This window comes from Harpia harpyja, chromosome 15 (genome assembly GCF_026419915.1).
Source record: "Harpia harpyja isolate bHarHar1 chromosome 15, bHarHar1 primary haplotype, whole genome shotgun sequence".
In the NCBI taxonomy this organism is placed as follows: Eukaryota; Metazoa; Chordata; class Aves; order Accipitriformes; family Accipitridae; genus Harpia; species Harpia harpyja.
The window spans coordinates 17,193,573-17,221,521 of record NC_068954.1 but is presented as its reverse complement, the minus strand read 5'-3'; the positions used below and the strand labels follow the sequence as shown (position 1 = coordinate 17,221,521).

The 27,949-nt window shown below is 42.3% G+C and overlaps 1 protein-coding gene across 1 annotated transcript; it reads right to left on the bottom strand.

Annotated features, from left to right (window-relative positions):
- Positions 1-1,823: 1,823 nt before the first annotated feature.
- YWHAQ (tyrosine 3-monooxygenase/tryptophan 5-monooxygenase activation protein theta) lies at positions 1,824-24,946 on the bottom strand. The gene is made up of 6 exons (XM_052809523.1): positions 24,796-24,946; positions 23,173-23,557; positions 7,109-7,232; positions 4,420-4,583; positions 3,956-4,051; positions 1,824-2,897 (listed from the first exon to the last, which is right to left on the bottom strand). Exons 2-6 carry the CDS (start codon positions 23,464-23,466, stop codon positions 2,838-2,840), a joined length of 738 nt encoding a protein of 245 aa, XP_052665483.1. The 5' UTR covers positions 23,467-23,557; positions 24,796-24,946; the 3' UTR covers positions 1,824-2,837.
- Positions 24,947-27,949: the final 3,003 nt, after the last annotated feature.

The following is a 27,949-nucleotide window of genomic DNA, read 5'->3' as shown; positions in this document are numbered from 1 at the left end:
CCTTAATCTAACAAAACACTGTTGTTTTACTAAGGTGTCTTAGATTGCATTGTCAATTGTATGTCTGGCTCACAAAGAATAAGTATGGTTCAGGATTTGAGGTGTTAGTCTGTCCAGCATTTCCTAAGCTGTGGAGCAGCATGTAAGTGCATGCAAATTATCTCCTGAAGCTGGAAACCATAATACCACATGAATGCACCTAATTACTCGGGGTGTTGCACTAATAATGAATTTACCTGGGAGGGGGGGACTAGGCAAATTCACTTTGGGAATTATGGTCTATTCCTTTTTTGTACCATCATCCTATTCCCCTACACCTTTCATTCCTTCCCCCTTCCAAAAAATACACATCAATGGCCAAATTCTGCAAGTAACAGTATGAAGAAAGATGATGCTGCATTCATTATTATTAAAGTTCAAGAGTTGATGTTGCAGTTTCAAGACTCATTTTTTGTGCAAATGTAGATGCAGTGAACAAGAGACAGCTAGAATTTGCCCAGCTTGATAGACATTAGAAAAAGCATTTAATAAATTAAGCTATAATCTAGATACAAGCCCCAGATACTGTTCCTGTAAGGAAAACTGACAGCTCTCCCAACAAGTTGCAAAAGGAAGGAAACAAGAGAACAGCGTTAGCTGACAATGTAATGCATGCTAAGACAGCAGCACTCCAGAAGACTGCAAACAAAGCAAACTCTTAAATGAGCAGATAAAGCTCATTGCTAACATCAGTACCGAAACATCTTTACTAGAGAATGGGAGCACTTAGGAGTTAAAAACCTTTATGAAACAAATAAAGGATCAATAAGAAATGCATGGGGGAGGGGAAGAAATTATGAAACCAAAACACCAATTAAGAAGCATATGAGTTTATGTAGAATCCTGCCACACAATACTTTGACAGCAATTCAAAGTGACTGCATGAAGAAAATGGAATTGATACAGTTTTTGTTGGGTTTTTTTTGTTTGTTTTAAAAAAAGCAATGCATGTCAATTGAAGCACATAATCTGAACAGTTTTATTGTAGGAACACTCATTGTGCACACTCAAAGAATGAACAAAAACATGGAAGGTGGAAGCTGTACCATCAGAAGCCTGCAAGGACTACTAATACGTCCTTTTTCATAATGTCATATCCTGTCTAGCCAGGACACTAATAGGAGTTAAATATTTTCAAAAACCCACCAACATGGGAAACTAAGAGGTAGAGGTTTAGGAAAAAACTCTTAAGTGATCTAGGGGAGAAAAGAAAAGAGAAAAAAAAAAAAAAGGTGGGGAAAAAAAAGCAGAGCCATGTATTATTACAAAAAGCTCCAAGAACTGGGGGAAACAGTAATACTAAAAGCAGTCTAAGAACAACAGAAAGCAGATTATGATGTGGCAGCACACGAACTACTGTTCTAGAGCAGGACAAATTCCTCTGCGTTACTACAAGTGTAGCTGGAACACTGTAATAATAACGATGACCATCAGTGAAAAAACACAACAGAACAGATCATAGAATTTCAAGCAATTACAAAAAAATGCATAATTTAGATGAGAAGATTTGCATGCCATGGAAGAATACCAAGAAATTGGCTATTTTTTCTTAGGTCATTATTAAGGTGAAGCCATTAGCTCAAGTAGATTTAGTTATTAAGAAGTCCACATGTCAGGTTAACTATGAAAAGTTATCCAGGATATTTTCATAAAATGAGTTCATTTAAGAGCAGACTTTTTAAAAGTATGCACTAAATTTGAGAAAGATACTTCTAGCACAAGATACTTACATTTAAGTTTAGCCCTTAAGTGATTACATGGAATTGTTACAAGTCAACAGTAAGTGGTTTATAAAATGTAATTTTATTTAATGTTACTTTGCTGTTACAGAGGGCATAACATTTTCACAAGGCTTTTTTGGGACTACAATCAATGATTAGCAACACACAATAGTGGTCCAAACTCTCTAAATAACAATCACTGGACAAACTTGACACCTTCTCACATGTGCACAAACCTGCATGGAAAAGTACTAAATTTTATACTTGGACATGTGAACTTCAATTGGTTTTCCCATTCCAGTGTATTAAGAAATGACATGCACTTTAGTCTGCCAAAAAGCACTGCCTGTACTCCGGCAGTAACATGCTGCTTCTAATACATAGTAAAGTGAATACCAGAACTACAAAGGCAGGAGTGTAAGTGAACTTTTATTGGGAAGGGATATCAACTTAAACAGCAGCAACTGAAGATTAAGAGAAGCCCCTGTTTTCGAACACACAAGCTTCTGTATTACATGATACAGGAAGCAAGTCAATTTGTCATTTTCCAAACTAGAAATGCTCAACTTGATCTGGCCCAATACTTCCATATTCCTACTGAAAAGAATACACAGTAGCATGTGAAAGTCAATTATGGAAAGGAAACCCTGCAGAATAAGAAGGGAATGTGGAGAATTAAAAGCTATGTGGAACACTCTTTAGTTGCAATTAACTACATTTTCATATCTTACTGTAATACAAAACACAGTCAACTGGCAGGAACTGGTTCAGATTTCTTTTTAAATACCAGGTACACTTTAGTCCGCTACATAAGTGTTTGGAAGTTACTTATGTTTATATGAAATGAAGCTATTAATACTTTTCTACAGCAGTAACCGCACACCAGGAAGGCCAGGACAAACACAAATCAAGGAATGGAGTTTTCCCAAAGCTGCAGTGTGAAAAGACTATAAATTGATTTCCATACACATGGATGGGTTTTCTTTGCTATAGGAAATCCAAGTGGAGCTATAAGGAATGGAGACGTGTAAAAAGGTTTCTTGAGAAGGAAAGGGAGAATGACGCTCCACGTGCAGTTTAGTTTTCTGCACCTTCTGCAGCATCACATTCTTCTCCTGCACTGTCCGATGTCCATAACTAGAAAGAAAAGAAAAACAGTGTCAGCTTTCAGAAGCACAGCTTTACTTCCAAAGAGGGACAACTATTGACTGTATAGAAATGATAATGAATTAGACTTAAGGATGTCTACGAAGTACCAGTGCAAGAAAGTACACTTGCTTGGAGGGAGGTAATTGGAAATCGTTCCCCATGCACAGGGCACAACTAGCTATGCACCTCAGGTATTAAAGGCAGAGCAGTGTTCTGAACAGATCCAGGCTTTTGTGCTTAACAGCGAGCTATGTCACTGATCCTATATCATTCAACAAGTCTGAATGGTAGCTTCAAGAGTAACGTCAATTTCAAAAGCAGCGGTCTGAATCCTGAAAGTGAAGATTGCCATTTTGGTTATTGAAGCTAAGCATTTTACAGTGCTAATAAAAGACATTCCTACTGAAGTCGTATTGCAAAATAATAAATGTTGCTGTAATTTTAAATGCAGTGAAATCCAGAGAGGATATTCCCTAGAAAATTGCCTTAGTTACATATTTTAATAGAACCTAGTGGTTCCATTAGGCACTTTTCTTAAATGGTTAATCATTGTAATACGTACTCAAACATCAACTGATTTTATTCTTAATACATTGAAATTCTGGATCTTTTAAATGAAAATCAGGAAAATGAATAAAGCAAGCTGCACTAGATATACAACAGGAAAGACATTTTGTTTCTGAGGTAGTCATCAAAAAGCTTGATTAAGAATCCCTGACAGATCACAGACTACTATTTTTTGACTCCTTGTCCCGTCTTGTATGTTGTTAGCTGAATGCACCTTCTCCCCCTCCACTGAAAAGGCCATCAAACAATGAAGCATGTGAGCTATCCAAGCTGTTATTCTAGATTACAGAGCACGAAGTTGCTGACATCAACTTACACTATATTCAAACTAAATTATGAAAAGGTATAGTAGGGTAAACAGCCCAAATCAGTGCTATGTTTTTGCGCTAGAGCAAAAGGGTTTTGTTTCATCACAAATTCAGTCCTACTAAGCAAATACATGGTTACAGAACCAGATAGCACATAAAAAGGCAACTTACTGTTAGGTTGTCTCTAAGCAACTGCATGATGAGAGTACTGTCTTTGTATGAGTCTTCGTTCAGTGTATCAAGTTCTGCAATAGCCTCATCAAACGCCTGGAATAATTAAGCCATCTTTAGTCTTTCTATTAACTGATCATTAAACAACCAGAAGCTAAACCTATCAGTAAAGGTAGCTTAAAAAAAAGTTACATTGGAAGTTAATGACCTGAATTGCTCTGTTTGAAACAGAAGCATAATAAAGGCATAATAAAAACTTGCCATGTTGCTGAAAATTTAAGTCACATTGTAAATACAGCCTGCTTGTGCCCCTTTAATCCCACTAACAATATGAGCTTGGAAACCAGATACATTAAATAGGATCGTTTCCTGCATAAACTCTAGGAAATAATCATTCACGTTATTCTAGGCATAAACTCTCTTCTACTGTCCCTGCAGGCATACAGAAGAAAGAAGTAACTTACTGTCTTTGCCAGTGTGCAGGCAAGCTCAGGATTGTTGAGAATCTCATAATAAAATACAGAGAAGTTAAGAGCTAGACCCAAGCGAATTGGATGTGTTGGCTGCATCTCCTTCTTGCTGATATCAAACGCCTCCTGGTAAGCTCCCTGTGAGTTTTCTATTGTTTCTGTTAAAAGAATGAGAAACATTAAGGGGTTTTTGGGTCTTTTTTTTTTTTTTTTTAAATAAGCTATGACTATCTAAAGTACTCCATTAGTAGGAGACTGAATAGTCCTCTATTTAAGCCCGCTCTTAGCAAAACACCGCACTTACTTTAATCAAGGCAATGATTTTAAACCCATTTTAAAGTACAGCTGCCACACTGACAAAACACAGGGAGCTAATTAAGCTACTACAGAGCAAAGGTATTCAAGAGACAGATAAACACGCAAAAATTAGTAAATACCAACATCCAAGATGACTGTATTACCTCAATGGCCTTTGATACTTCAGGTACAAAAAAAAAAAAAAATTTGTGCATTACTTTTTCTACAGAACTCCTGCTTCATTCCTTGCACAGGACAGACATGCTCCTGTGAGTTGGGTATGCAGAGTAAAGAAGGCTACTTACTGTCTGTACAGCCCTACTGCTTCTTGAGGAAGTTTGGAAGGCATGTACCGCATGTTCCTGAAAAACTGAAAGTCTGCCTCCAAAAATTGGGCATAGATAGGTCAAGATAAAAAAAAACAAGGTCGTGCCCAAAATAACCGGGAGAAATACCACAGAGAAAAGAGGTTACCAGGCCAGAGTACTTTAAGAGTGTGACATATAGTCTATTCCAGATTCTCTTCCCGTAGACAACCAAAGGGCCAACAGCCACCCTAAACATGCCTGCAGAATGGAAGGAGACTGCATGAAAAGAAAGGCCATTGTCAGAGCTCAGAATAGAGCTCTCTGAGGGAGCTAATACCATAATTGCTCTAGAAAGTGCTGGGAAAAAAAGAGTTTGGTAAGTAAAATCTGTTAAGTATTCAAAAGAGTCACAACACAGACTTGGTTTTTTCAGTACTCACACTGTAATGAGTGCTAATGGACTATTCATTTGTTGACAACAGGTGAAAAAAGGCAAAAAACCTAGCAAATGCAGGAAATAAGTTAGCTTATAAGTACATAAAATATATTTGAAACTGAGAAAATAAACAGATGTTTAGAGGTGGAACATCAGAAAAGCTTCAAGTAAAACTCCTAGAAGTTTGCAAGGAGCCAAGCACAAAATGTACGCATTGTGATACATATAAACTGTAACTTCCCAGCAAAACACCCAGATCTGCTAATAAGTTTATCAATCAGTCCCTCTTCTACAGTAAACACCCATATCAGCACGCATATCACTTTAAATGCAGTCTTTTTAGCCAAGATAAGCTGGTATTTCTCTGCTGAGTCAAGCCCACAGATTTGTAACTGTTGCTTGAGACAAAATATAAATCAGATTATCTTTGTGAAAACCAAAGACAAGTTGTCTCTGTTACACTTGGACCCGCTGTTGTCATTCGAATCAGGCAAAGGGTTAAGAATTTCTGAATGCAACTCATTAATGCAAAGTCTTTCACTCTGTTTTGTGTATTTTCATCTTTCAACTTACAGGCTCCTACAACACCAGGAGGCTAACAAAGCCTTTATTTAAGTGACAATCAGCTCTGTCCTCCTACTTTGCAATTCAATCGGTTTAAAATAGCCAACGCTGTCAGATGCCTACCATGCCCAACCCAAAGGGACAGTCACTTCAGCACTCTGCCCACTCCAACACACCATCTCCTTTCTGTGTCACAGCATCACTGCAGGACTAATTTTAGTTTGTTATGTAGAAACGTATCACTAGCTTATGCCATACCAAGAGTTTTTAACATCACAACAGTATCTGGGCACCTTGCAAGACAGTTCTAACACTTAATTCAATACATCCTCTGAATAGAGAGTTAAAATCCTCCCCAGAAGAGCTTCCTGAGGTACTTACAACCACCTATGCACATCTTCTAACTTCAAGGAATGTTCTACATTCTCAGGATGCCCAGTATCAAGTGACAGTACCAGCTGTGAAGTTTTCCAGGCCTTTTCTGCTGGATCCAAAATGGCAAACTAAAATTACAGGGACAGTATTATCCCCGTGAACATCAACCGTTTCAGAGCGCAGCTCACACTTTTTTGGATAGTTTACTGACCTAGTAATTTTGTTGCTTCTTTATAACCTTAGGCAACTACAATGAAGCCTGCTTCACACTGAAATGGTTAAAACTTATAGATCAACAGAACTCCATCATGGAGTAAAAAATGTTGCAGAGACCTGTTTACTCTTCCTCACCAACTTTATTTTAGTAAATAAATACAAACAAACAACATTAAATATGTTAGCAGACCTTCACCTAAGTTGTTTTCCAGAAGTTCTGAATAAGCATTATGGAACATCTATCCAGAAATTTAGGGTAGATGGCAGGAATACCAGCTAAAATTCCCTAGCCTACTATGCTTAAGGTCTATTCAGAATTTTACTCTCTGTGTAAACACTGGAGATTTCCAACAGAAACGTAGTTGTTCCCACTCATCTAACTCACATGAATTCAGAGTAAGATACTGGCATGTGTACTTCATTTACTGTTCTCACCCGTGGCCCAAAACTGAAGTTCATTAGCTATCAAAGACCACAAGGTACTTACGTTTTCTGTCATCACCACAGGCAACTTCAGCAAGGTATCGGAAGTAGTCTCCCTTCATCTTCAGGTAGAATACCTTGCTCTCTGGATTAGTTGCATTAGCTATTAAATATTTGTCCAACAGCTCCTGAAACAACAAAAAAGACAATGACATATTACATACGCTGTTGCAACTAAGTTCAATCTATTTTTCGTCTCTCCAGAAAGTTTGGATGGACTCAAATGTTTGCTACAAGGAAAAAAGGAGTTTTAAGGGAGGGCATTTTAGATAGAGGCACACTCATTTAAACAAACTGTGTAAAGGCACAAAGCTAGAGACTACATTAAAATGACCAGTCATCATCTGATCATACTGCAGAAAAAATAACAAGAAATGGTTTACTGGCATATAGTTTCAGGACCGAGTTTACTTTCAGGATATGCACTTCTCATTTCAGAAATGTTGTTGCAAATGAGTAAGCTTTTACTGGAAAAATTAAACACTATGCAGAAAGTTTCAAAGCTATTTATAAATAAGAACTTATTCCCACTTCACAGGAAAAAAGTAAGAAAAACAACTCTGCTAATTTTTTTTATAAATTGCATTCACGAGACTTGTGATAAGGAATCTCCAGCCCACCTACCAGAGAGCACCAAGGATTCACACCCATCTAGTCGGTAGCCAGCCTCACCAAACCATACCAGCTCTTTGCAAGGCCCTAAAGTAACACCCGCTCCAGCGCAGCGGGGACGCATCCTTCATGTCTGCCCTGCTGCTGCCGGGAGGAAGAGCTATCTAGTGCTCTAGCACACCCTGAACTGCTGCTGAGGTTGCTCCCTTGGCTCACAGCTCTCCTATCTGATAGCCAGAGGGACAGGGAAAGGTTTACAAGCCTCCAGCAGGAGGAGATAAGTCTCTCTCCAAGGCTGCAAGGCCTCCTAGCCCTTCCAAGGTAGGGGTGAAGGTGAAGGAGAGAAGAGGCACAGGATTTTCCCCCAGTGAAGGGGATACTTCAGAGAACTGACGAGGGGGAAAACAGCTTCTGGCTCACCTCCTTGTCCCTGAGCCCTGGCAATTTTACCCAACTCACTGCCACAACCGACCCATCTTCTCTGGAGTTGACAAAAGATGCAAATAAGCTCCAATAGACTCAAGGAAATCCCACAATACTCAGACCAACTTTACACTAAGAATTTAAGTGATAAAGATCTGCATTCAGTTACTTGGAAAATAAACAGGTCATAAAAGCAGCAGAAAGTTTCCACAAAGCTTGCAAACTGTGGTTAGTTAAGTAAGATTTTTGTTACAGGAACATGTATCCAAATTCATGAAACAGCTACAAAGAAAGTGTTTAAGGAACTGTACACTTTCAAGGCAAAAACCAGGAGCATTTTAATTAGCAACTGTAGCACTATAATCAAATGAGCTAATTTGAGACACAAACCTACTCCCTAGCATGCGACCATACCATTATTACTTCCTTTAATAATTAACGGTAGCAGAGCAATCCTGCTGAAAGCACATACTCATTCCAATTCCATTTGAGGTGCTGGCAATTATTTTAAATCAACACATGTAGTGGGGTACTTCTAACTGGGTGAAAACAACATCTTTGTGTCCACACAGTGTGCTTACCATGGATGTAATATTGCATATAGCTCCACAGACAAGCTCCCTTCAGAGATCCCCTACCAAGGCATTAAGAAACAGTAAAGAGTTGCAAGTGCTCTTTTTACCACCCTAGAGAAAACAGCAGGAGGGTAAGATGATACTGAGCCTGACATACCCTTCCACTTACCAAATCATAAACAGACATTTTTAAGGCTTTCTGTAAGGCTAGAAAACCACTGCCAAAGACTAGACACTGGCTAGTATGGCACAGGGATAAGTGGGGAATTTGTATAACAGTTTAACACAGTGAAGTATGCAAGGGCTCGAGCAAGCATGTTGAACGGTACACCTCACTGGTGTTATGGAAAAAGCAGCAAAACCTTAGTTATGTTTCAAAACAACAGTTAAGACATAGTAGGCAGACGGGTAATACAACCCCATATTAATACTGTTATTTTGCATGAGACATCCCCCATATTAAAATGAGTTATTCCCACCCTACAGGTTTCTGCAATGAGAAAAACTTCACATTTTGGCTCAATGTTTTCTTGATGCTTTTCTCCTATGACAGATGTCAATGCCAGCCATAAAAGCACAACACTACATAAACCAGTTTCAAAGTCTCAGAGACAACAATGCAGTAACCTCAAGTTTAACACAGAAGTTTGATTTTTACAAGAAACTGCCCAGAATAATGAAAGCTAGTGTGTAATACACCTACTTTTAGAAAGGTTCCTTAAATCAGTCACGATCAAAGAGTAACTACCAGCCTCTAAAGACCATCCTAAGGTTGGGACTGCATTAAGCAGCAGAGATGTGATTTATCCATGTGCTCAGATTAGATCTGAAAAACTATGCCACAGTCTAAGGAGCACTGACCAGACAACCAAGAAAGATATGTTGTATGGGATTTTAAACCAGATATTTGACATAACTTCATCTCTGATTTTTCTTTTAAATGCTGAAATAAAACTTCTCAAGATGTTACAACTACATCAACAAGGGAATTGTTTAGGTTTTGCCTTCCAAACCCTAAAGATTTATTGTAAACTTAGCACACAAAAAATATTACTGATCTTATCACAAAAGTCTGTCTTTGGAAGGTAGGTCTAGCAGTAGAGTACCATGCATAACTGATATGGCTTGGTTATAACTTAAAAATACTAACAAATCTAGTGTACGCTAAATAATGTTTACAGGAGAGCTTTAGCGTATCTAATTTAAGCTGAGCCTCAAACCTACATTCCTTAGAGCATTAATGCCCACTTTTTTTTTTTTTTTTTTTTCAGATGGGGTAGGCCACATGCTTCTTCCGGGAGCACAGAAGGATTCTGCCATGGCCCCAGTCCTACTGCAAACGTGTAGCGCTGCAGCCTGTGTGGCAGTGCATCCTGAAAGCGCTGCCTCCGCTATGCAGGTTTGAAAAACAGTGGTTCTGTGCAGATTTCTGAGAAACTGAGAGAAAAAAGTGGATGCTGGGAGTGAATTACAGTTTTTCAGACAGCAAAGAGCGGGTTACATACAGTGCTTTATTTCCTAGGCTCTCCTCAGTTGGAGGAGCTGAACTGCCTAGTCAGCAGCTCCCACTCCCAGTTCATCTTGAGGGCCTCCTAATCCTTACCACGGTGCATGGTAAGGGAGAGATCTGCGCCTCTATCAGCTAGGGTGGAACATCCTCGTTCTGGACTTTATGTATCTGGTTTTGGTTTTTTAATAGCCTTAAATGGAACAAGATCTCATTTATGAATCATGTAGGATAGAACAGAATACAAACAGACTTTGAGTAAAGCTGATTATTTATCTATCCAGACATTATCTTTCAAATCATTAATGTATTTGGTACACTTAGTGAGCCATTCATGTCAGGACATCATCATATTTTCTTGGAAGGCATCTTACCCTCCCTCTAACAGACAAAATGTTGGCGGGGCAGTGAGAGTAGACAGGACAATAAGCTAAATTATTTACTTTACACTCTTGTGAGTCAGTAATAGCCAGGAAAACTCAATATTTCCTACATCTGTTCTCTATCTTTCCCCACTTGGGCTTTTCTACCTTTCCATCAGACAGCAATCAGCCAGAAACCCTCATTTTAAGCATCAGTTGATAGTAAAATGAATACAGGCAACCTGAGCAATGAAGCAGACCTCAGCCAACCTCAAAATTTATTACGATAAATTCTACCTAAAGAGAGGCAGGCACTGCCACAGGTATGATTTTGTGATGAAGTCAGCCAATACAGTAGACTGCCATCCATGTTCACATACAGCAAACATGCCCATCACTTTTTTTTTTTGTTAGAGAAAGTTATGTATCAAAATATAGTTGCCACCATCATTAAGAACTGCAACTGTTCTTATCACCTTCTAAACCAAGACCTGAACAACCAGCAGTTACATGCTCTACAACGTCACACATACCTCACTCAGACACTGCCATGAAAAGCCGCATGATATTCAAGCTGCTGGCCTGCCCTGTTGGTGGGTGACTCTCAGAACCACCAGCAGTAAGACGATGCAGGAAACAAAACTCTATCCTCAAGCCAGACCCTTCGTGTCCTGGTGTGGTTGTGTTAGAATAGGTTTGCACTGTGACAGCTTGTGGTTGGTGTCTGCTACTTCCCCCACACCAATACATTATTCTCAAGTGGCGCGCTGGTCCTCCCATAGTGTGACAGGATTTCCCACCCCACTTCTCATTAGTGTTGTTCATCCATCTCAATTTATTTCTACCTTCACAGTGTGCTAACACTCTTGCCATCCTAATAGCATCGTATTCTCATATTCTTTTCCCCTCCTACAGAAGGCAGGCTTATTTATTTATTAAAGAGATGCCAGCAACAAAGGGCTACCAGTCCCTGGAACAGATCCGCAGCTGCCTGAAGGAGCCGTGGGGAGCAGGCTAGGAGCCTGGCAGCAATCCATTTCTTCCCCCTTTAAAGCTGAAATTTATTTCTTTTATTTTTCTCTCCATTGGCAGACTTATTCCTTTACATGCCGAGAGAAAGTTACATTTCAATTGCCTTTTTGGATCCTTCTCCGGTTCTTTCCCAGCTGAGTAACTGTCCTTTCTTAGTCTCTTTTCCCCTCTGCTTAAGCAGGAACAAGGGTTGAACATGCCCTTGTAGTATCAGACCACTGCAATTAACCTGAGCCAGAAACATTAAGCTTAATTCATCTGCTCTCATCACTTCCCCATTATTTCAGCTTTATGAAAGGCAAGCCCTGAAGGAATATGCCAGCCATATCTTTACTTGAAGTGCCTGATACAGACAAAGCAGCTCCCTGAAGACACAGCTCCTTCATAATTATTTGTTGTATGTGCATCCAGCCAGCCTCTCCTTATATACACCATGCACACTTCCCCTGGAATTCACGCACCAGTCCCACTCCACATGCTTTCTGTTACCTGTTTTCAAGACAACCCCTTCTTTTAAAAGCTGACATCCAAACAGAAAATCCCACCAACCTCCCCCCATCTAAGCCTGTTTTAAAAGGCAAGCCTGATTGAGACATCAAGTTCAACCACAGTGTACACTAAATACTTTTAATACAATTTAACTATGTGGTAGGTTCAAGTGGCAGAAAAATACCACCACTATCTGATCTGTGCTGTTCTGTCTTCCCACATATTTAGCTATAAAGAATCTTGACAGCAAAGATAAATTAAAAAAAAAAACCCTGAATACCAAATTGACCTTTGAGAGTCATTTAGAATTGGACTTCAATAAGAAAAGCAAATACATAAGTTTCTACGTATATTCCAGTACCATTAGCTAATAGATATATTCTTCACACTTACCCATTCAATACCAGAGGATGAACATGAACCAGGTCAGCTCCAGAGATTATCTACTGATCACAAGTAGTTTAAGGTCAATTTTCAAAGCAAGCTAAAGATACCATGCACCTAGGTACCGACAGAAGTTCGCAATGTGGTAAACTGAAGTAACTCAAAATATTTACAATGCCACCATCACTCAGATGTCAACACCTATGACATGTTTGGGTCACATCACCAGCACCAAGTTATTTAATGTTATGCTATTAAAAGACTGATCTACATTTCCATTTGCATTTCTCACCAACTTAGTACAGTATATTGTTACTTTTGCTCCACCAGAAGGAAAAAAAAAAGTCAATGTAAAAGCAACACATAAGCAGCAATGCTCTCCAAAAGTTTGCCCCCATAAATATAAACTGATTAAGTTGCTGCATGATCTTTAGCAAGGAGGAAGGAGTGTGCTGATGTCCAAAATTGCTGGCATAGAATTTTGTGACTAAAGTCTATATAAAGTTCGATTTTCAAGTCAGACTCTTTCAGCAATATTCTTGAGTCTAAGGCCCATATATCTTACTTCAAGTTGTTTAAAACACCTTATTCCAACACTGTCTTCATCTTTTGGCCGTATGATTTTAAATGGTATTCTTTAAAAGCAAACATCAGAACAGTTTGTGCAAGTAATTTGTACTTGCAGGTTTTAGTAATTTAAGACAAAGTCCTCTGCTGGGCTTTAACTCATGACACGAAAAGCATCTAGAGAAAAAAAAATATCCAGTGATATTACTCTTTTTTGATACAAGAACAAACTAATCAATATCAATGCATATAATAGAAAAAATTTTTACATTCCTACTCACCCCATGATGGCAAAAGTTCAATGAGGTGGGGAAAAAAAAAAAAAAAAAAAAAAAGACCAGCTTGAACTTCAAATCAACTGCTCAGAAGTTCTCTGCTGTCCAAGTGCTTGTCAGACCTGCCAGCAGAGGGTACTGATTTTCACAGGTCTTACAGAGACTAGATTGAGTTTTATGGCTGTTTCCCAGGTGTTCCTTCCCTTCCTGAGTTTACACTGAATGTTCCCCATTTTGAGCTTTAAAGTACTTTTGGGTTGGTTTTTTTTTAAGGAGTATCGAAGCTAGCCACCAGAACATATGTTACATGGGTGACAGCAAGTAACTCTGATTACTTAACGTTGTACTTGCCTATAACAGTGCACACTTACCGGCCAAACCCCACAGAACCAAATGGTCACAGGCAAGTGAAAAAACTGTTTCAAAATAAAACTATTTTGAGACAAGGTTCCTTAAAAATAATGCACATGCAGAGTGCATGTCAACACCAGTTTTTTTTAGCAAGTTAACTCACCATCCTGAACATGGATTCTACGTCACAGTCCCATCTAGAAGATGAGCAGCTTGCATCCAACAGGCACACGACACGACGTGTGTGACACTACATAAATGCAGCCGGGGTTGCAGCATGCAAAATATTTGGTAAAATTCTTCAGTCTCATGTATTTCTGAAGGTCCATCCAGCTCCAATGAGAAAAACCACCTACAAGCACACCATACAGGGTTTCCAGCCTAGCTGCAGTCAAGAAGTACAGCTAAAAAGTTGGTGAGGCAGCTCAGACCAATATATTCCCTTAATATAACTGTTGAATATGAACTTAAATACATTAAATGTTCCAAAGTGTTTGACAGCACAAACGATTGGCATAGGCTCAGACCTTTCAATAATGCTTCTACTCACAAATGACTGCCTATTTTAATCGTCTAGTAAACTGGTATTAAGACTTCTTGACTATTTCAAGTATAATCAGTCATTCCAAAGTCCACAGTATGACTCACTGCAACCTAGGTGTGTTTTAACATTCAGCCCTTGTTTTCTTGACAGGAAAGGGAGAGTCCCCTGCTGCAACAGTAAGATCACTTTACTTTCAAAAGTGTAATTCAGCAGAAGCAAGTTCTTCATCCTTCTGGATTCAGGCTCTATGCATCAACTCCTTTTGGGAGAACATTAAATAGTTTTCATACAGACCTCTTAAGACCATTAGTATTTCAGTTTATATATTGAGGAAAATACGTGTATGCCTTTCCAGTAACGGCACGGCCTTAAGATGACCTGACAAAGCACTGTCAAAAGCAGAGACAAACGTACCTGGCATGGAAACAGAGAGTGTGACCTAATTCGTCTTTTCCATTTGATTCAGAGTCTTTGTCTACATAGTTTTAAAAACTGGCAGTCAATATTTAGGATTGGCCCTGAACGAAGTATCTGGAATCCCACTTAACAAATGCATTGGAAGCCTCAGCTGCAGTACATCTGCCCACACTATTCCCACCTGGGGTTGAAATTAATTTCATCTAGCATTTACATTCACTGCTTACATTTCTCCTAAAACAAGAAGTTAGAAAGTTCTGTGGTCCCCAAAGAACTATGTAAGCCAGGAACTAGAAGTGTGTGGAAATGCAAGTTCTCCTTTCTATAGATTTTCATCAGACAAAACCAACAATCCAGTGGAAGTCAAAGAATTACTCAAGTTTTTATGGAAGAGCCTAAAGTTTTCCAGTTTCCCCCTGCCAAATGTAGAAATGAGTCTTTAAAAAAAAAAAAGTCATACCCCTTTTCAATAATTGTAAATTTTTGCTGAAGTAATGGCCATACAACACAGCCAAAAGCTTTCAGGAAAATTTTCTTGGTATCAGACAGATTTATCTCAAATTGATGCTAACATTCTTCCATGATTGCATTTTTCATATTTCTAATTCCTCAAAATACTTCAAGTGTTATTTTCCTCTTGGTAAACATGCATTACTGTCATCAAATTTTTCCCTTCAGAATCCTGACTACCTGAAAGTTTCTTCCAGCATCCTCCATTTGGGATCTTCCATAATGTGATAGAAAAAGTCTAAATTTGCATTTAAAAATATTTCTGTGCTCTGCAGCTACAGAAGCCCATAAGGTATGATTAAATGATTGACTGAGATCTATCTAGACCAACTATACTCAAAATGAACAACAGCATACAGGAGTTACATGGGTTTAAGGTATGTTGCCCTTGTGCAAGTAACTGAGCCTTTCATGACCATAAATAAACCCTGGAGGGCCTAAAAGCTTTACTTGCTTCAGTTCTGCTCTCTGTTTGGGAGCCCCAGATCAGGGATTTGTGATCACTGAAATCCAGAAAGATAATGAAACAGATGCACTTTCTTCTCATTGCTTAGTGCAGCTGGAAGAGCCTTTTGCATTGTCCAGCTTCACCTTGAAGGAAACCCAGCAATGTATTATTTCATTCAGTGTATTAGAAGCGTGCCAGTAATTGGTTACTCCCCAAGTGGGACAACCTACAACAATGAAGTCTAACCTTTAAGTCACAAAATCTAGAAGCCAACATTTCAGATAACCTTGTTATAACAATTTCTAATAGCAAGGGAACCTTCACTTTATTGTTAAGGCCCTGCTACCTACCTCCATTTAAAACAATTTCTGCTTACAAGAATTTTGCAAAATGTATTCAACTTCAGAACAGAACTTCCTGAAGAAATTTTATCCAGAAAATATCAGACTGACAGCCTCATAAGAATGTATGTAGTGTATTTAGAATATGTATTATCAGAGCAAATGGAAAGTTTTCCATTTCCAGAGCCTAACATGACTCCTGTATCCAACTGCTTCAGTGGATGGATCGTATAAATTAAAGGACGGAATAAAGATTGCTAAAGCAAGGAATAAATCTTTATCAATGTTAGAAACTGGTAAATCAAACCCTTGATTCCTTTAAGAAATTAAGAGAAAGGCACAAGCAAAATCACAGCTAATTTAGGACTTCCTAGTTCATAGGTCTTTACATCTGATGTTTTGGTGGGTGCATAGAACCACAGGATGTGAAACTTGGCACTTAAATTATTTTTACTGCCTCCTATGTCTAAGTGCCCAGTTTATGTGAACTGTTATTCAGATGTACAGAGTGAATTAGCAAATTACAAGCTTACAAGTCAGCTGTATGCTCAGCTGGAGCATTCTGATGTTGGTTCCAGCATCCTGGGAAGCAGAAAGGATGAGGAGGAGCCTGTAAACGTCAGGCCAGTGAACTTGGTAGAGGTATATGAATTAAGTGCCACAAATGTGGTGTTCAAGAACAGTCTTACTTACCTTACCTAGTTAGTGTGTGATAAAATTAGCTTCAAGTTTATGGTCAAGTACAAAAGCACTTAAACAGCAAGTAACATCTAGGGGCACTAGGCCCATCATTCTCTAAGACCAAGAGCATAAAACTAAAAAAGGGTTAAGATCTACACAAATAAGAAAACACTTATTAATCAAGCATACATCTTCACCTACCAAACTTACAAAGAAAACATAACCATGCACTTTTACCAGCGTGCCCCCCCCCCCCCCCCCCTTTTCCTCACTACCTTCCTCTGAAGATCAAGTATCTCCCATTACTGGAAACAGAATACCAAGCTTCTGTGCCCATACAGAAATTCTGCTACAGAAATCTACTGCTTTAATAATGTGCTGAACAACCCCAATTTATGCCATCATAAAGAAATCAACTGCTGATAACCTTCAAGCTTGACTGTGTTCTTTCCTCATCAAGTTCTATCTTTCTGATATAGAGCCTTCTATGTTTTACTTCAAAAAGGCATCCATCATGTTAGTATCTAAGGTAGTAGAAACGCCTGCAAGACAACTGTCTAGCAGGTAAGCATGACAGTGATTTACAAAAATCTGTTAAAAGCTTCACCGCATTAGCAGAAAAATAGAATTTGTGTCTTTTTTGTCCAGTTCTACCTAGTGAGCACATCCTACTTTCTCAAGGCCACCAAACCAGTAAATGTCCTCCAGGAAATTTAATAATTCTAACTGTACAAGTGGACTGAGGTATTGTATAGACAAAGCTTTAATAGCCTTGACTACAACCAGGTTAGTTAATCTATAGCTTAACCTCATTAAAAAATGGATTTGACACTGGAGATAGATGGGGCTTTGGCTGCCCCATTCTCAACAGCTAGTCACCTGCATCAGTATTATGATTTCATATTTTCAATTACTCCACATCCTGCTTCTCACAGGATGTTAACGTTCAGGACAAGCCTTTCAGAGCTGTTAGGAGCTATCACTTTACAGAAGTGCAATTCTCTCATTGTCATTTCTTAAACTTTTAAGAACAGACAAGCCATTTATCTTCAGGTTTTTCTACTTTTAACAGACATAAGTTAAGCCTATTCTCAGCTTTACCTCAAGATGGAGATATCCATGCAAATCAAATCAGTGATCTAAACTCACCCCAGTAGCTTCTGAAAAAGGAAATGACACTGCACACGCAACTAACATAATGGCGCAAGTTTTCAGAACCTCAGGCAGAATACCTTGCTGCCATTTATCTGGTATCCTTCACTAGCCTGCTTGTATGTTTTAGAAATTCAGTATGCAGTTGCAGGGGTAAGGCGTGGAAGGCAATGACTGCATGGGATGGAGGCCTCAGCTACCATCAGAATTCCTTGAACTATTTTTAGTTGGGTCTTCAGCCACTTCAAGAACCTCAGTGCATTCTAGGCTTTGTTTCTGCAAGTGTCAGTCCTTTCTTAGAAACAAATTTAGTTTTCCTTGCACAAAAGTGTAGTACTCCAGCAGCAGATTCTAATGAAGGGCAAAAACTAAGTAAGAGAAGGTACAACTATAAGTAAGGCAAGTTTGGATCATGAATTTAAATTTAAGTTTCAAGCATATTAAACTAGAAAAGATTCGCGCATTAAGTTCCACAATTCTTACCACAAATGTGTTGACATTTGCTAGAAGTTGTGCTAAGAACACAAAGGAGAATCAACTCTCTCCCCATGTATTACCTTTCATCAAAAAGATGACCGTTATTCCAAATGAAAACATTCAGTTAACATTCACTCCACAATTCTGGATTTGCCAAGAAGTAACGTTCCCAACCTAAGGTCTGGCTTTGAGTCATTAAGTAGCTAGTCCTTTCAGTCAGTTACTTAAAAAGGATGAGTCAATTGCATTTGCTTTAATTTACAAAAGGCAAAAAAGGTAATACTTGAAGTGCTGTCCCAACCACTATCGGGAACAACTAATTCAAGTCCAAAAGTAGTATTAACTTGAGTGGTTAGTTAGCCCAACCTTCAGAATAAAACTGCATCCTCCATACTTCCCAGTGTCAAAAGACTGTAATATTCTTTTACTCAGATGCCAGTTTTACTGTTACAACACTATGTATTTCTTTATAAACTCTGGCTGTTCACTGAAAATAGGAAAGCAGAGAAAAAGGATTCACAAGACATGAAACCCTAGTATATTGTTCATATCAGCATCAAGCTGGTACCTACTGAATCTGCAAAATTTCTGCACGCGTAAAAAAAAAAATCTAGATTTCACAGTAGGGAAAAAACAGGGCTATGGTCAAAGCTTATTCATAATCTCACATCAGATATTTTAGCTGACATGAGGAATCTATTTGCTGCTGCAAGAAAATGCCAACTTCATTTTCAATGAAGCTATGAACTTGTCCTGTTGAAAAAAGCCGCTTTGAACATTACCTTCTAGTATGGGGATTTTTGTTTTAAGTGATTAACTTTAGAACTAGATTGACAATATGGATAAAAATCAGAAGTGGACATAGATCTTTACCCTTGTTTTTATTAGCATTTATTGTTTCTTAATTATGCAAAGCAGAAGTAGTAACAACATTGCAACCTTGGCGGGGGGTGGGGAGGAAGGAAGGAAGGAAAGGGGAGCTGGCAAGAGCAACACACTAATACATGCCTTCAACGATTAACACTGCAATCTCAAAGAAGATCAAACATTTACAAGCATCCTCTCAACCTTAAGACAGTAAAAACTCAAATAAGATACACCTTACAGCTCAAGACTATTTCATTGCAGGCACTGCCGCAGGGTACAGAAAAGAATCAACAGCACAAGTAATGTTACTGTTGGTCCATTTTTAAAAGTTCACGATGCCCTTGCTCATTTCTAGAGAAACTGGCCAACATGGGCCTGACACAGTGCAATGTACAACTGCTTACAGAGGACATGGTAAAAACAGATGTTTGGGAACAACTGAAAAGCCTCATATATGTAACTTTTCCATGCAAAAAACTTAAAAGCATATTAAAATAAACTTTTAAGTTTCAGCTAGAGACATGAGGAGTAAGTAACCATCAAGATACAGTTGTTTCCAAGCCCTAAAACCTTTAGCCATTGCATCTTCATCGAGTTTTAAACTGTGGGCAAGTAGTTGGGATTGAGGATCTCAGAAACCCCAGCAGTTTGATCCACTCCCTCAGAGAAGTTCCAATTCAAAAGTTACATTTTTGAAAATCTGATGTCACTAAACTGCGGGGTGTATATACAATAAAGCATTAGTCTTATATCGTACATTCGATCTTCAAAGTTTCACATGTTATTTCACTAATGACATGAAAGTTGCTGCTGCACCCAACCCTTCTACATTATCTAGTATCCCCATCTTGAAATCACTCAGAGAATATAAAGAAACACGAACTTTGTGCTCACAGAGCATATGAAACAACATAGTTCAACTTTACCTTGAAAAAAGTTAAGTTGCAAACCTGTTTCTTTATTCAAGGACAAGAGAGTTGACTAATAAGGGATGATTCAACATTAATTCTCTACATTACCAAAGAATTAGTCAATCAGTACAGAGACTTCAGTAAAACCTCCTAGCATACCTTTCAAATAAAACATTTGTGCAAGTTGTTTGACAAAGTCATACCGTTTCTTCATTAAAGAGCCACTCTCACCTGCAAGACCAGTCACAAAATTAACAGTTAAAAAGGGTTCAGATCACATCTACTCCTACTTGCAAGACAGGCAGTTAAAGAAATGTCTTCACTGCTTGGCATTAGATGGAATATCTTACTGTGACCACTGATGGTGGCTGTACATTAATTAAATAGTAAAAGGTTTATTTTTATTTATGTATCTATATATATATATATCTCAACATGATTTTGGATGTCTGTATTCTAGTAGTGATTAAATTTAAATTCCTTATGAAATCATGCCCTAAAACAATGCCTTACCTAATTAGCTTGAGGCATTCTTTACAGGAAAAGAAGTTATTGCAGATTCAGCGTTGCTGCCTTTTAAATCAAAAATTAGCAGTATTTTGTAACGCTAGCACAAGTATTTCTAAATGAAGGTTTCTACAACAGATCTACTTCATTTTGAAAAGGTGTGCCATGCCAGTAACAAAAAACCAAAAAAGCCTTTTGAAAAAAACTGTTACTAGTATGACTAAGAGCAGTCACACTCCACCCAATACATCCACCCTTGCTAAATCCAAATACTCCAGATGACAAGCAACCTTTCCATACTACTTGCCAGCAGTTGTTTCAGCTTAGCTGCTTTCCTACTTCCTAGAATTAAAAAAGGACCTCCAAGATTCAACTTAAGAGATCTAAAAAAGCTACAAGCAGTTACTATAGTAAAGAAGAAATTATCATTCAAAGAAGGAGGAGTTAAAACTACTTTGTGGCTCAACTTTAGGAAACCGGTCCTTTGTAGTGCCCGCACATTGTGAGTTCCAACCTCCTGGATGCTGACTCATGGATCATAGGAGCAGTAGATGGAAGAGGAAAGGCAGAGAAGCAGAACAGAACGTAACTGCACATGGGCCTCAAAGAAGGACTAAAAATCAGAAGGCTTCCAGTAGATAGCTGACATCTCCTCCTACCAAAGGAAGGCACATCTTTGCCAGCAGGGCAGAACAGGAAAAGCATGCACAGCTGTAGGTTTTGGTCTTCACTACTTCCTGCTGCCTTCCAGGAGAGAAGGGAAGAGAGAGTTGCCAACCAGGCCATTGCCGAGAACAAAGAAAGACTAGAATGCAGGGAAAAATTCAGCTAGCACAGGAAGAGCTTGCCTTCCCTACATCAGGTTTGTGTTAGCATGGCTACCAGACTACCTGCTGACTGCCATTTGATGTGACTGAGATAATTTCAGTACAGACACTGCATGAAATAGCTCGCTACCTTTACTATTCAGAGATGTTCAATCTCCCTAAGGAAACACGAGCTCCTTGTCAAGATGGCACAGCAACCAGTATGAGATTTTATGCATAACCTTCTCTTAGGAACTAGATTTGGTAGAAGGACAGAGGGAGATTAAGAAGCCTGAAGAGTGAGCTTTATGTTGAGGTCCCAAGAAGTTAGTTCTGAAGTGGCGCACTGAGTAGAGGAGATCAAGAGAAGTGACAACAGCATGAATGCTGGCACCTCATCACACAGGTTCTAGCGAAACTCTTGTCACAGGAAATAGGAATCAGTGCCCTACACAAGTCACGTCATTTTCACAAAGGTGAAAGTTCTACAGCTTAACGATGCCTGTAACTGTAGAAACAGCTTCTTTGGAAGACACGGACTCTTAAATGTGTTAAGGAATTAACTCAACTGATTCATTAAGCTAATAAATTTCTGAATTATTTGCAAGCAAAGGTAACTCATTTTGACTGATTTAGAAAACAAAAAATCCCTAGGTGGCAGCATGCAAGGAACCATATAAGTATTTTCAGCACAATCGAAAGAAGTACTCCCTTGTACGTGAACCAGAACGCTTAAGAAAATTCAGTTACTTCCAAACCAGACTGCTTTAAATTCAGGTCTCCTAAACCAATCTAGGATACATTTACCTCAAAATCGTTTATTTCCTTATCAGCTTGCTTCTTCCTGTTCTCATGTTAGCAATACCAGACAACAACAACAACAAAAAGTAACTAAGAGGAGCAGATAAACCACTGAAGATTATCTGCCACACAATTACTATTGCATTACACACATGCAGCTTCCCGCAGCCACAACTCCCTGGTCACATAGAATAAGGTCCAGCAGCCTCCACACTGCTGACGCGTGTCTCTTCAGCTCCCACTACAGTACAGTACAGTTTTGCTATCGATAGCGTCTGGAATTCCGCTGTTTGTACCAAAATGTATTCCTGGGCTTTGATGCACGCCTGGGGTGTCACGCCAGTCTTCACACCTTAGTTTTACATTATTCCATAATTACTGCAAATTCATCTTAAAGATTCCCCTGAGAAGTCAGCTTGACTCTGACAAAGCCAATTTCTATAATCTTTATTTCCCATCTTCAATATAGATGTCTTACTTCATAAAATCATATTTTATATTTAAAAAAATCCTCAACACATCCCTTAAAGACCCCTTGAGAGTATTTTTCTTCAAAAGGAGTAAATGAAATGCACACCCAAGTACTTCAAATGCTTTTAACAGGTTATTAGCTCTGATCTGAAGATATAAAGGGGTTTTCTCATTCTCGTTACAGCTTATCTTACGAATAGATAAGCTTACTAACCACAGCACAAACAGGCACAAGGCTAAATTCTCTGCGTTTCTGCAATTATGTAGCACGACACTGCCTATGGATCACTCCATTCAAAAACGTACTCAAAATTGAGCGTGTACCTCAAATACCTCTAAACATACGGGACCTGTAGCACAGTGCAGATTATCTTCCTCCTCACAGTAACCCACGTAACGGTTGCAGAAGTTACTGCACTGACTTCCCCTACCGCAGCATAATACTTCGCATGATATTCCCCAGTCAAGTTCCTAGTCTTATCCCCCAGTGCAGCAGCACACGTGACTACTGTCTTTCTTTTAAAAAGAATGGAAGAAAAAAAGAAAGCTCACACTCACCAGCACAGTGGTGCAGATGGACCTGAGCTCAGACTCCACCTTCTCCCGATAGTCCTTGATAAGCTGCATCTTCTTGTCACTGGTGTCTGTCTTCTGCTCAATGCTAGAGATGACCCTCCAGGCAGAGCGCCGCCCCCCCACTACGTTCTTGTAGGCCACTGAGAGCAGGTTGCGCTCCTCGTTGGACAGCTCGGCACCTTGCTCAGTTACTGCCTTCATGCAGGTGGCCATATCATCATAGCGCTCAGCTTGCTCAGCCAGCTTGGCTTTCTGGATCAACTCGGTCTTATCCATGGTGGCTGGCAGTGGGGCAAGAGCAGTATAGTAGCAAAAGCAGGAGAAGCTGGGGACGTCACACTAGCAATGTGAGAACGCACCTCAAAACCTGCCGGAAAGAAGACAGTAATCATGACGCTAGGATAAAACACCACAGAACACAATCTTACGCCACCCCTCACAACCTACCAAAACCCAAGGGTCACAGTGAGCCTCGCCTCCCCTTCCCCATCTCCAAGTGCTTCTCGTGGAGAGACAGACTGCAGCACCCTGCTGTTCCACGCAGAGCTAAGGGGAGAGGCACTCGTCTCAAGGGTCCACCCCTAGGGAAACCACGACCTAGAAACCCAACTGGGGAAGACACGCTCAGCGCTAGCCAAGGGACAGCAGCCTTAAGACCAAGCGCTGGAAATAACTGTTTTTCCACCAGAGGGGACTTTTTGTCCTTACTCCGCTTTTCTTCCTTGCCTTACGTGAACATACTAAAATGCTGTCGAACAGGGACCTGGAGAAGGACACCTAGCCACCACCAAGCCCGGGGGGGCTGGCCCCAAAGCCCTTCCTTCCCCCCCGTGTGCCACGAGCCCTGCAGGTGAGAGCCGAAGAAAGGCGGATGCCAAAGCCGCGACAAGCGGGAGGAAAAAAAAAAAAAAAAAAAAAAAAAAAAAAAAAAAAAAGGAGCGGGACGAGCTCGTCCCTGGGGAGGCAAGGAAGGGGTTAAAACCCAACGGGCTGGCAGAGCGGGCCCGGGACCCGCCTCCCTCGGGCACCCGCGCTCCGCGGGGCCGGCGAGGCCAGGGGAGCTTGCAGCGGCCGGGGCGGGGCGGCCCGGGGGCCAGGCCGGCGGCCCAGGCCCCGCTTCGCCTCCTGGCGGCGGGGCGCGGCGGGGCGCGGCGGGGCCCGGGCTTCTTCCCTGCCTCCCCCCCCCCCGCCCGGCCTCGGCGGCCGCCGCTCCGGCCCCAGGACGGCGGCCCCGCACTGCCGGTGGGGGAGCGCGGTGGCACGGCGGTGGGTGGGGTCTCGGCCCCGGCGAGGGCGGGGGCCAGGGGCGGCCGCGTCCCCGGGGACGGCGGGGGGTGGGGGTGGGGGGGGAGTTGGAGGCGGGGGGGCCGCGGGGGCGGCGGGGACGGGACGGAGAGCGGCCGGCGCTGCCCCCGCGGCGGCAGGGCGGAAAGAGGAAGCCGGCGGCCCTCGCCGGGTGCGAAATGGCGGCGCTGGCTGGCTGCGCCTCCCGCTCCCCGGGGCCGCCGAGCGCTCCACGCCGCGATCACAAAATGGAGGACGCGGCGGCTGAGCGGCGGCGGAGCGGGGCCCGGGCTCGCCGCCGGGACGCGGCACCGCGCTCACCTGAGTCCGCTGCGGTAGGCCGGGCCGCGGGCGCCACCCGATCGGCTGCCTCGCTCGGGGCTGTGGCGGAGAGAAAGAGCCGCTCCCGTCTCCGGCGAGAGCCAGCGCTAAAGGGCGTTGGCACAGGCAAGCCTACCCGCTGCTCAGCCCGCGCCCACGCGGCCAATCGCAGCCTGGCCTGCGAGCCGGGCTCCGCCCCCCCGCGCCCCGACAGCCAATCCGAGCAGAGCGCGCCGCCGCGGGGGCGAGCGCGGGCAGGGCACAAGCTCGGTTGGCCCGTGGGCTGCGGCTGGGGCCACGGGGTTTCCTCCAATTAGATCCAGGGTGAGATGACGTCACTGTCGCTATGGTGATGCTTCTACCACCCCCCCTCCTCCTTCCCCTCCCCCGCCGTCCCCCCTCCCCGCTTCCCCGGCAGCCGGGGCCCGGCCCCGGCACGGGACAGCGCGGGGGGCGCCGGGCCGGCGGCGGCGGCGGCACCGGTGGCGCGAGGGGACGAGGCGCGCGCCCGGGGCGGGGGGAAGGGGCCGGGAGCTCCCGGGTGGGAGGCGGCGCCGGCCGAGGCGGTGCCCGGGGCGGGGCGGGGCGGGGTGAGGCCAGGCCAGGCCGAGGCGGTGCCCGGGGCGGGGCGGGGCGGGGTGAGGCCAGGCCAGGCCGAGGCGAGGCGGCCCCTCGGCGCAGCCCGTCGGTCTTTCGCCGCCCGAAGGGGCAGCGGCGGCGGCGGCCGCTCTTCCGCCCGCGGGCGGCTGCGCCCTCGGCCCGCCTCTCCCCTCGGCCGCCGGCGGGCGGGAGCTCCCGCAGGAGCGGGGCGGCGAGCCCGGCCCTGGCCGGCCGCCCCCGAGGTGGCTCGGGCGGGGCGGGGCGGGGCGGGGCGGGCCCGGCCCGCGGCAGGGGCGGGAGGAGCGGGTGTGGGCGGCGAGGGCCGGCGGGCTCTTCCGGAGCGGCTGTGCTGGACAAAGTCCGCCTTCCGGCGGCCGGGGCGGAGAGGCGCTCGGCGCGGCCTCTCGGCCCGGCCTGCCTGCCTGCGTCCCGGCCCGGCGTGGGGGCGGCAGGAATGGCACAGAGACTCTGCTCCTGGCGGTTTTGGTTTATTTTGGTGGGTTCCCCCCCCCCCGGCAGGTTCTTAAACGCCATTGTCGGTGAGGGTGGCTGCGCTCTGCCCCGGGGGCCGGGGTGACAGGAGGGTGTTCCTGAAGAGTTCATGTTCCCGAGGCCCCGCGCAGGGGGAGGCAAGCATTTCACATCAACAACCATCAGTAGATTTACTTCTCCCCAGCCCCCCCTTCTTGATTTCACCTTAATGTTCAAGAGGCCAGACGTGCAATGGACACAGGCTGGAATTTTAGGTCCTTGCTATGACTTACAAATAATAAAATGTTACCCATCCATGAATGGATAAACACGGGTCACCTATTGCCGTATGTACATCCAAAACGCTGGCCGGGTGGGTGCGTGATTTTGTCTGCACTGGCACTGCCTCCATCTCAGAGGGTGTGGTAGGGACACGGTGGGTTTGTGCTGTTTGTCCTGGCATTCAGCAAACAAAAACCCAGGCGTGGATCGAATGCATCTGGTCTGTCAGGGCTCAGGCTACTTCACGTTCACCAATGTCTTTGTGCGGTACCAAGTCTTTGTGCGAACTGATGAGACTTCTCACCTTTGGTTTCAGCATCGCCAAATATAGTCATGCTGAGGAACTTCAGCATCCAGATGGGATGATGAATGCTCTGAATCAACCCCAGGATGTTATTGTCTCAACTCGTAAAGCTCTTGATCTGTGTTTGGACTAGGACTGGGGTTATGTATGTGGAAATTGGATCTATGCTGCGAACGAGCCACTCTCTTTGTCATTTGAGTTTGGGAAGCATTTATTCTGTTATAAAAAAGGACCTATTGATAACACCTTTTTCAAAGTTAATGAAACTCTTTCAGAAAGCATTATGGAAATGTATTACTTTACTCCAGAAATTACTGTCTTGGCAACTTGCTACAGTTGTAGCTTGCTTTTTTTATTCTTCCCTGTCAGCAGGATACTCTCTCATTTTCACCAAAGTCCCTAATGATTAGCTTCATCTACACATGAAGTAAAGACCAAAATTGACCAATTGTGCAACAAAACCTTTTGTGATTAACATCATATCTCCATCAGAGATAAAACTAACCATTCTACCTACAGGGCATGGGTGAGTAGGTTTTATCTGAGAAAGGACAGCTGACCTAGTCAAGGCTACCTCCTTCACTGATTCCCCTCAAAAACGGGGAAGATACTAGAATTAGCCTCATACCATGTAGTTCATGTCTCTCTCCCACCTACTGAGATGTTGCATTTAGAAATGCAGAACCATCTTAAAAGTTGGGAAGTGCTGGGCATAGCAAGTCTGTGTGCATAGAGCTGTGTGATGGATCCAGACTTAACTGCACGTGTGATGTAGAGTCTGATATGTACGTGCAGAGCAGCTGCGTGGCCTGGGTGTCTGGCTTCAGACCTACTGTGTGCTGCTTGCTTTTCAGGTTTGGGTCCTGTGGGCTTATGTGCCTTAAGACTGCACTGTGATACAGTTTTTAATCACATAGCCATAAGCTCGTTTCCCCAGAGGAACCCTATTGCTAAGTAGGAATGATGTTCTTTGGGGAGCTTTTATGAGAGGAGGCTTGAAGAATTTGTTGTGTTTAGTTTAGCAAAATAAAGGTTAAGAGGAGATTTGATGTCTCAAAAGGAGAGCAAACAACATGGATGCGGAATTGTTATTTAAATGGAAAACAAATGTGTGTAAAATAGGCAGTAATGAATTTAGACTGTGAATTAGAAGATTTGGAATTTTCAGAGCAATGAGACAGCGGAACAATGTCCCTGTGCTGAGGGCAGGAAGCCCATCTGCTTTGAAAGTGGAGCCTGATCAATTTATAAAAGTGCTTATATGATGTGGTTGCCTGAGAGAGCAGGAGACTAAACTCCAGAAGCTTTCCAATTCTGTGTTTCTATTTAATGTTTCTTTGATTGCTTATTCCGTGTATACTGTAATGTACAGTTTCCTGCATAGCATTATCCTTCATTGAATAAAAAAAAAATTAATTTCCTTTACAGCATTTCAGGAGTGCTATCATCCTACTAACATTAATGACTTTACCCTTGTCACACCATTATGAAATGGTT

Excerpts from the sequence above, each read along its gene's own strand:
- YWHAQ (XM_052809523.1), bottom strand. The coding sequence starts at position 23,466 with ATGGATAAGACCGAGTTGATCCAGAAAGCCAAGCTGGCTGAGCAAGCT. Across the intron at positions 4,052-4,419 it reads CCTGCACACTGGCAAAGACA|GCGTTTGATGAGGCTATTGC; the intron begins GTAAGTTACTTC and ends TAATTATTCCAG. Across the intron at positions 2,898-3,955 it reads TGCTTAGAGACAACCTAACA|TTATGGACATCGGACAGTGC; the intron begins GTAAGTTGCCTT and ends TTTTCTTTCTAG.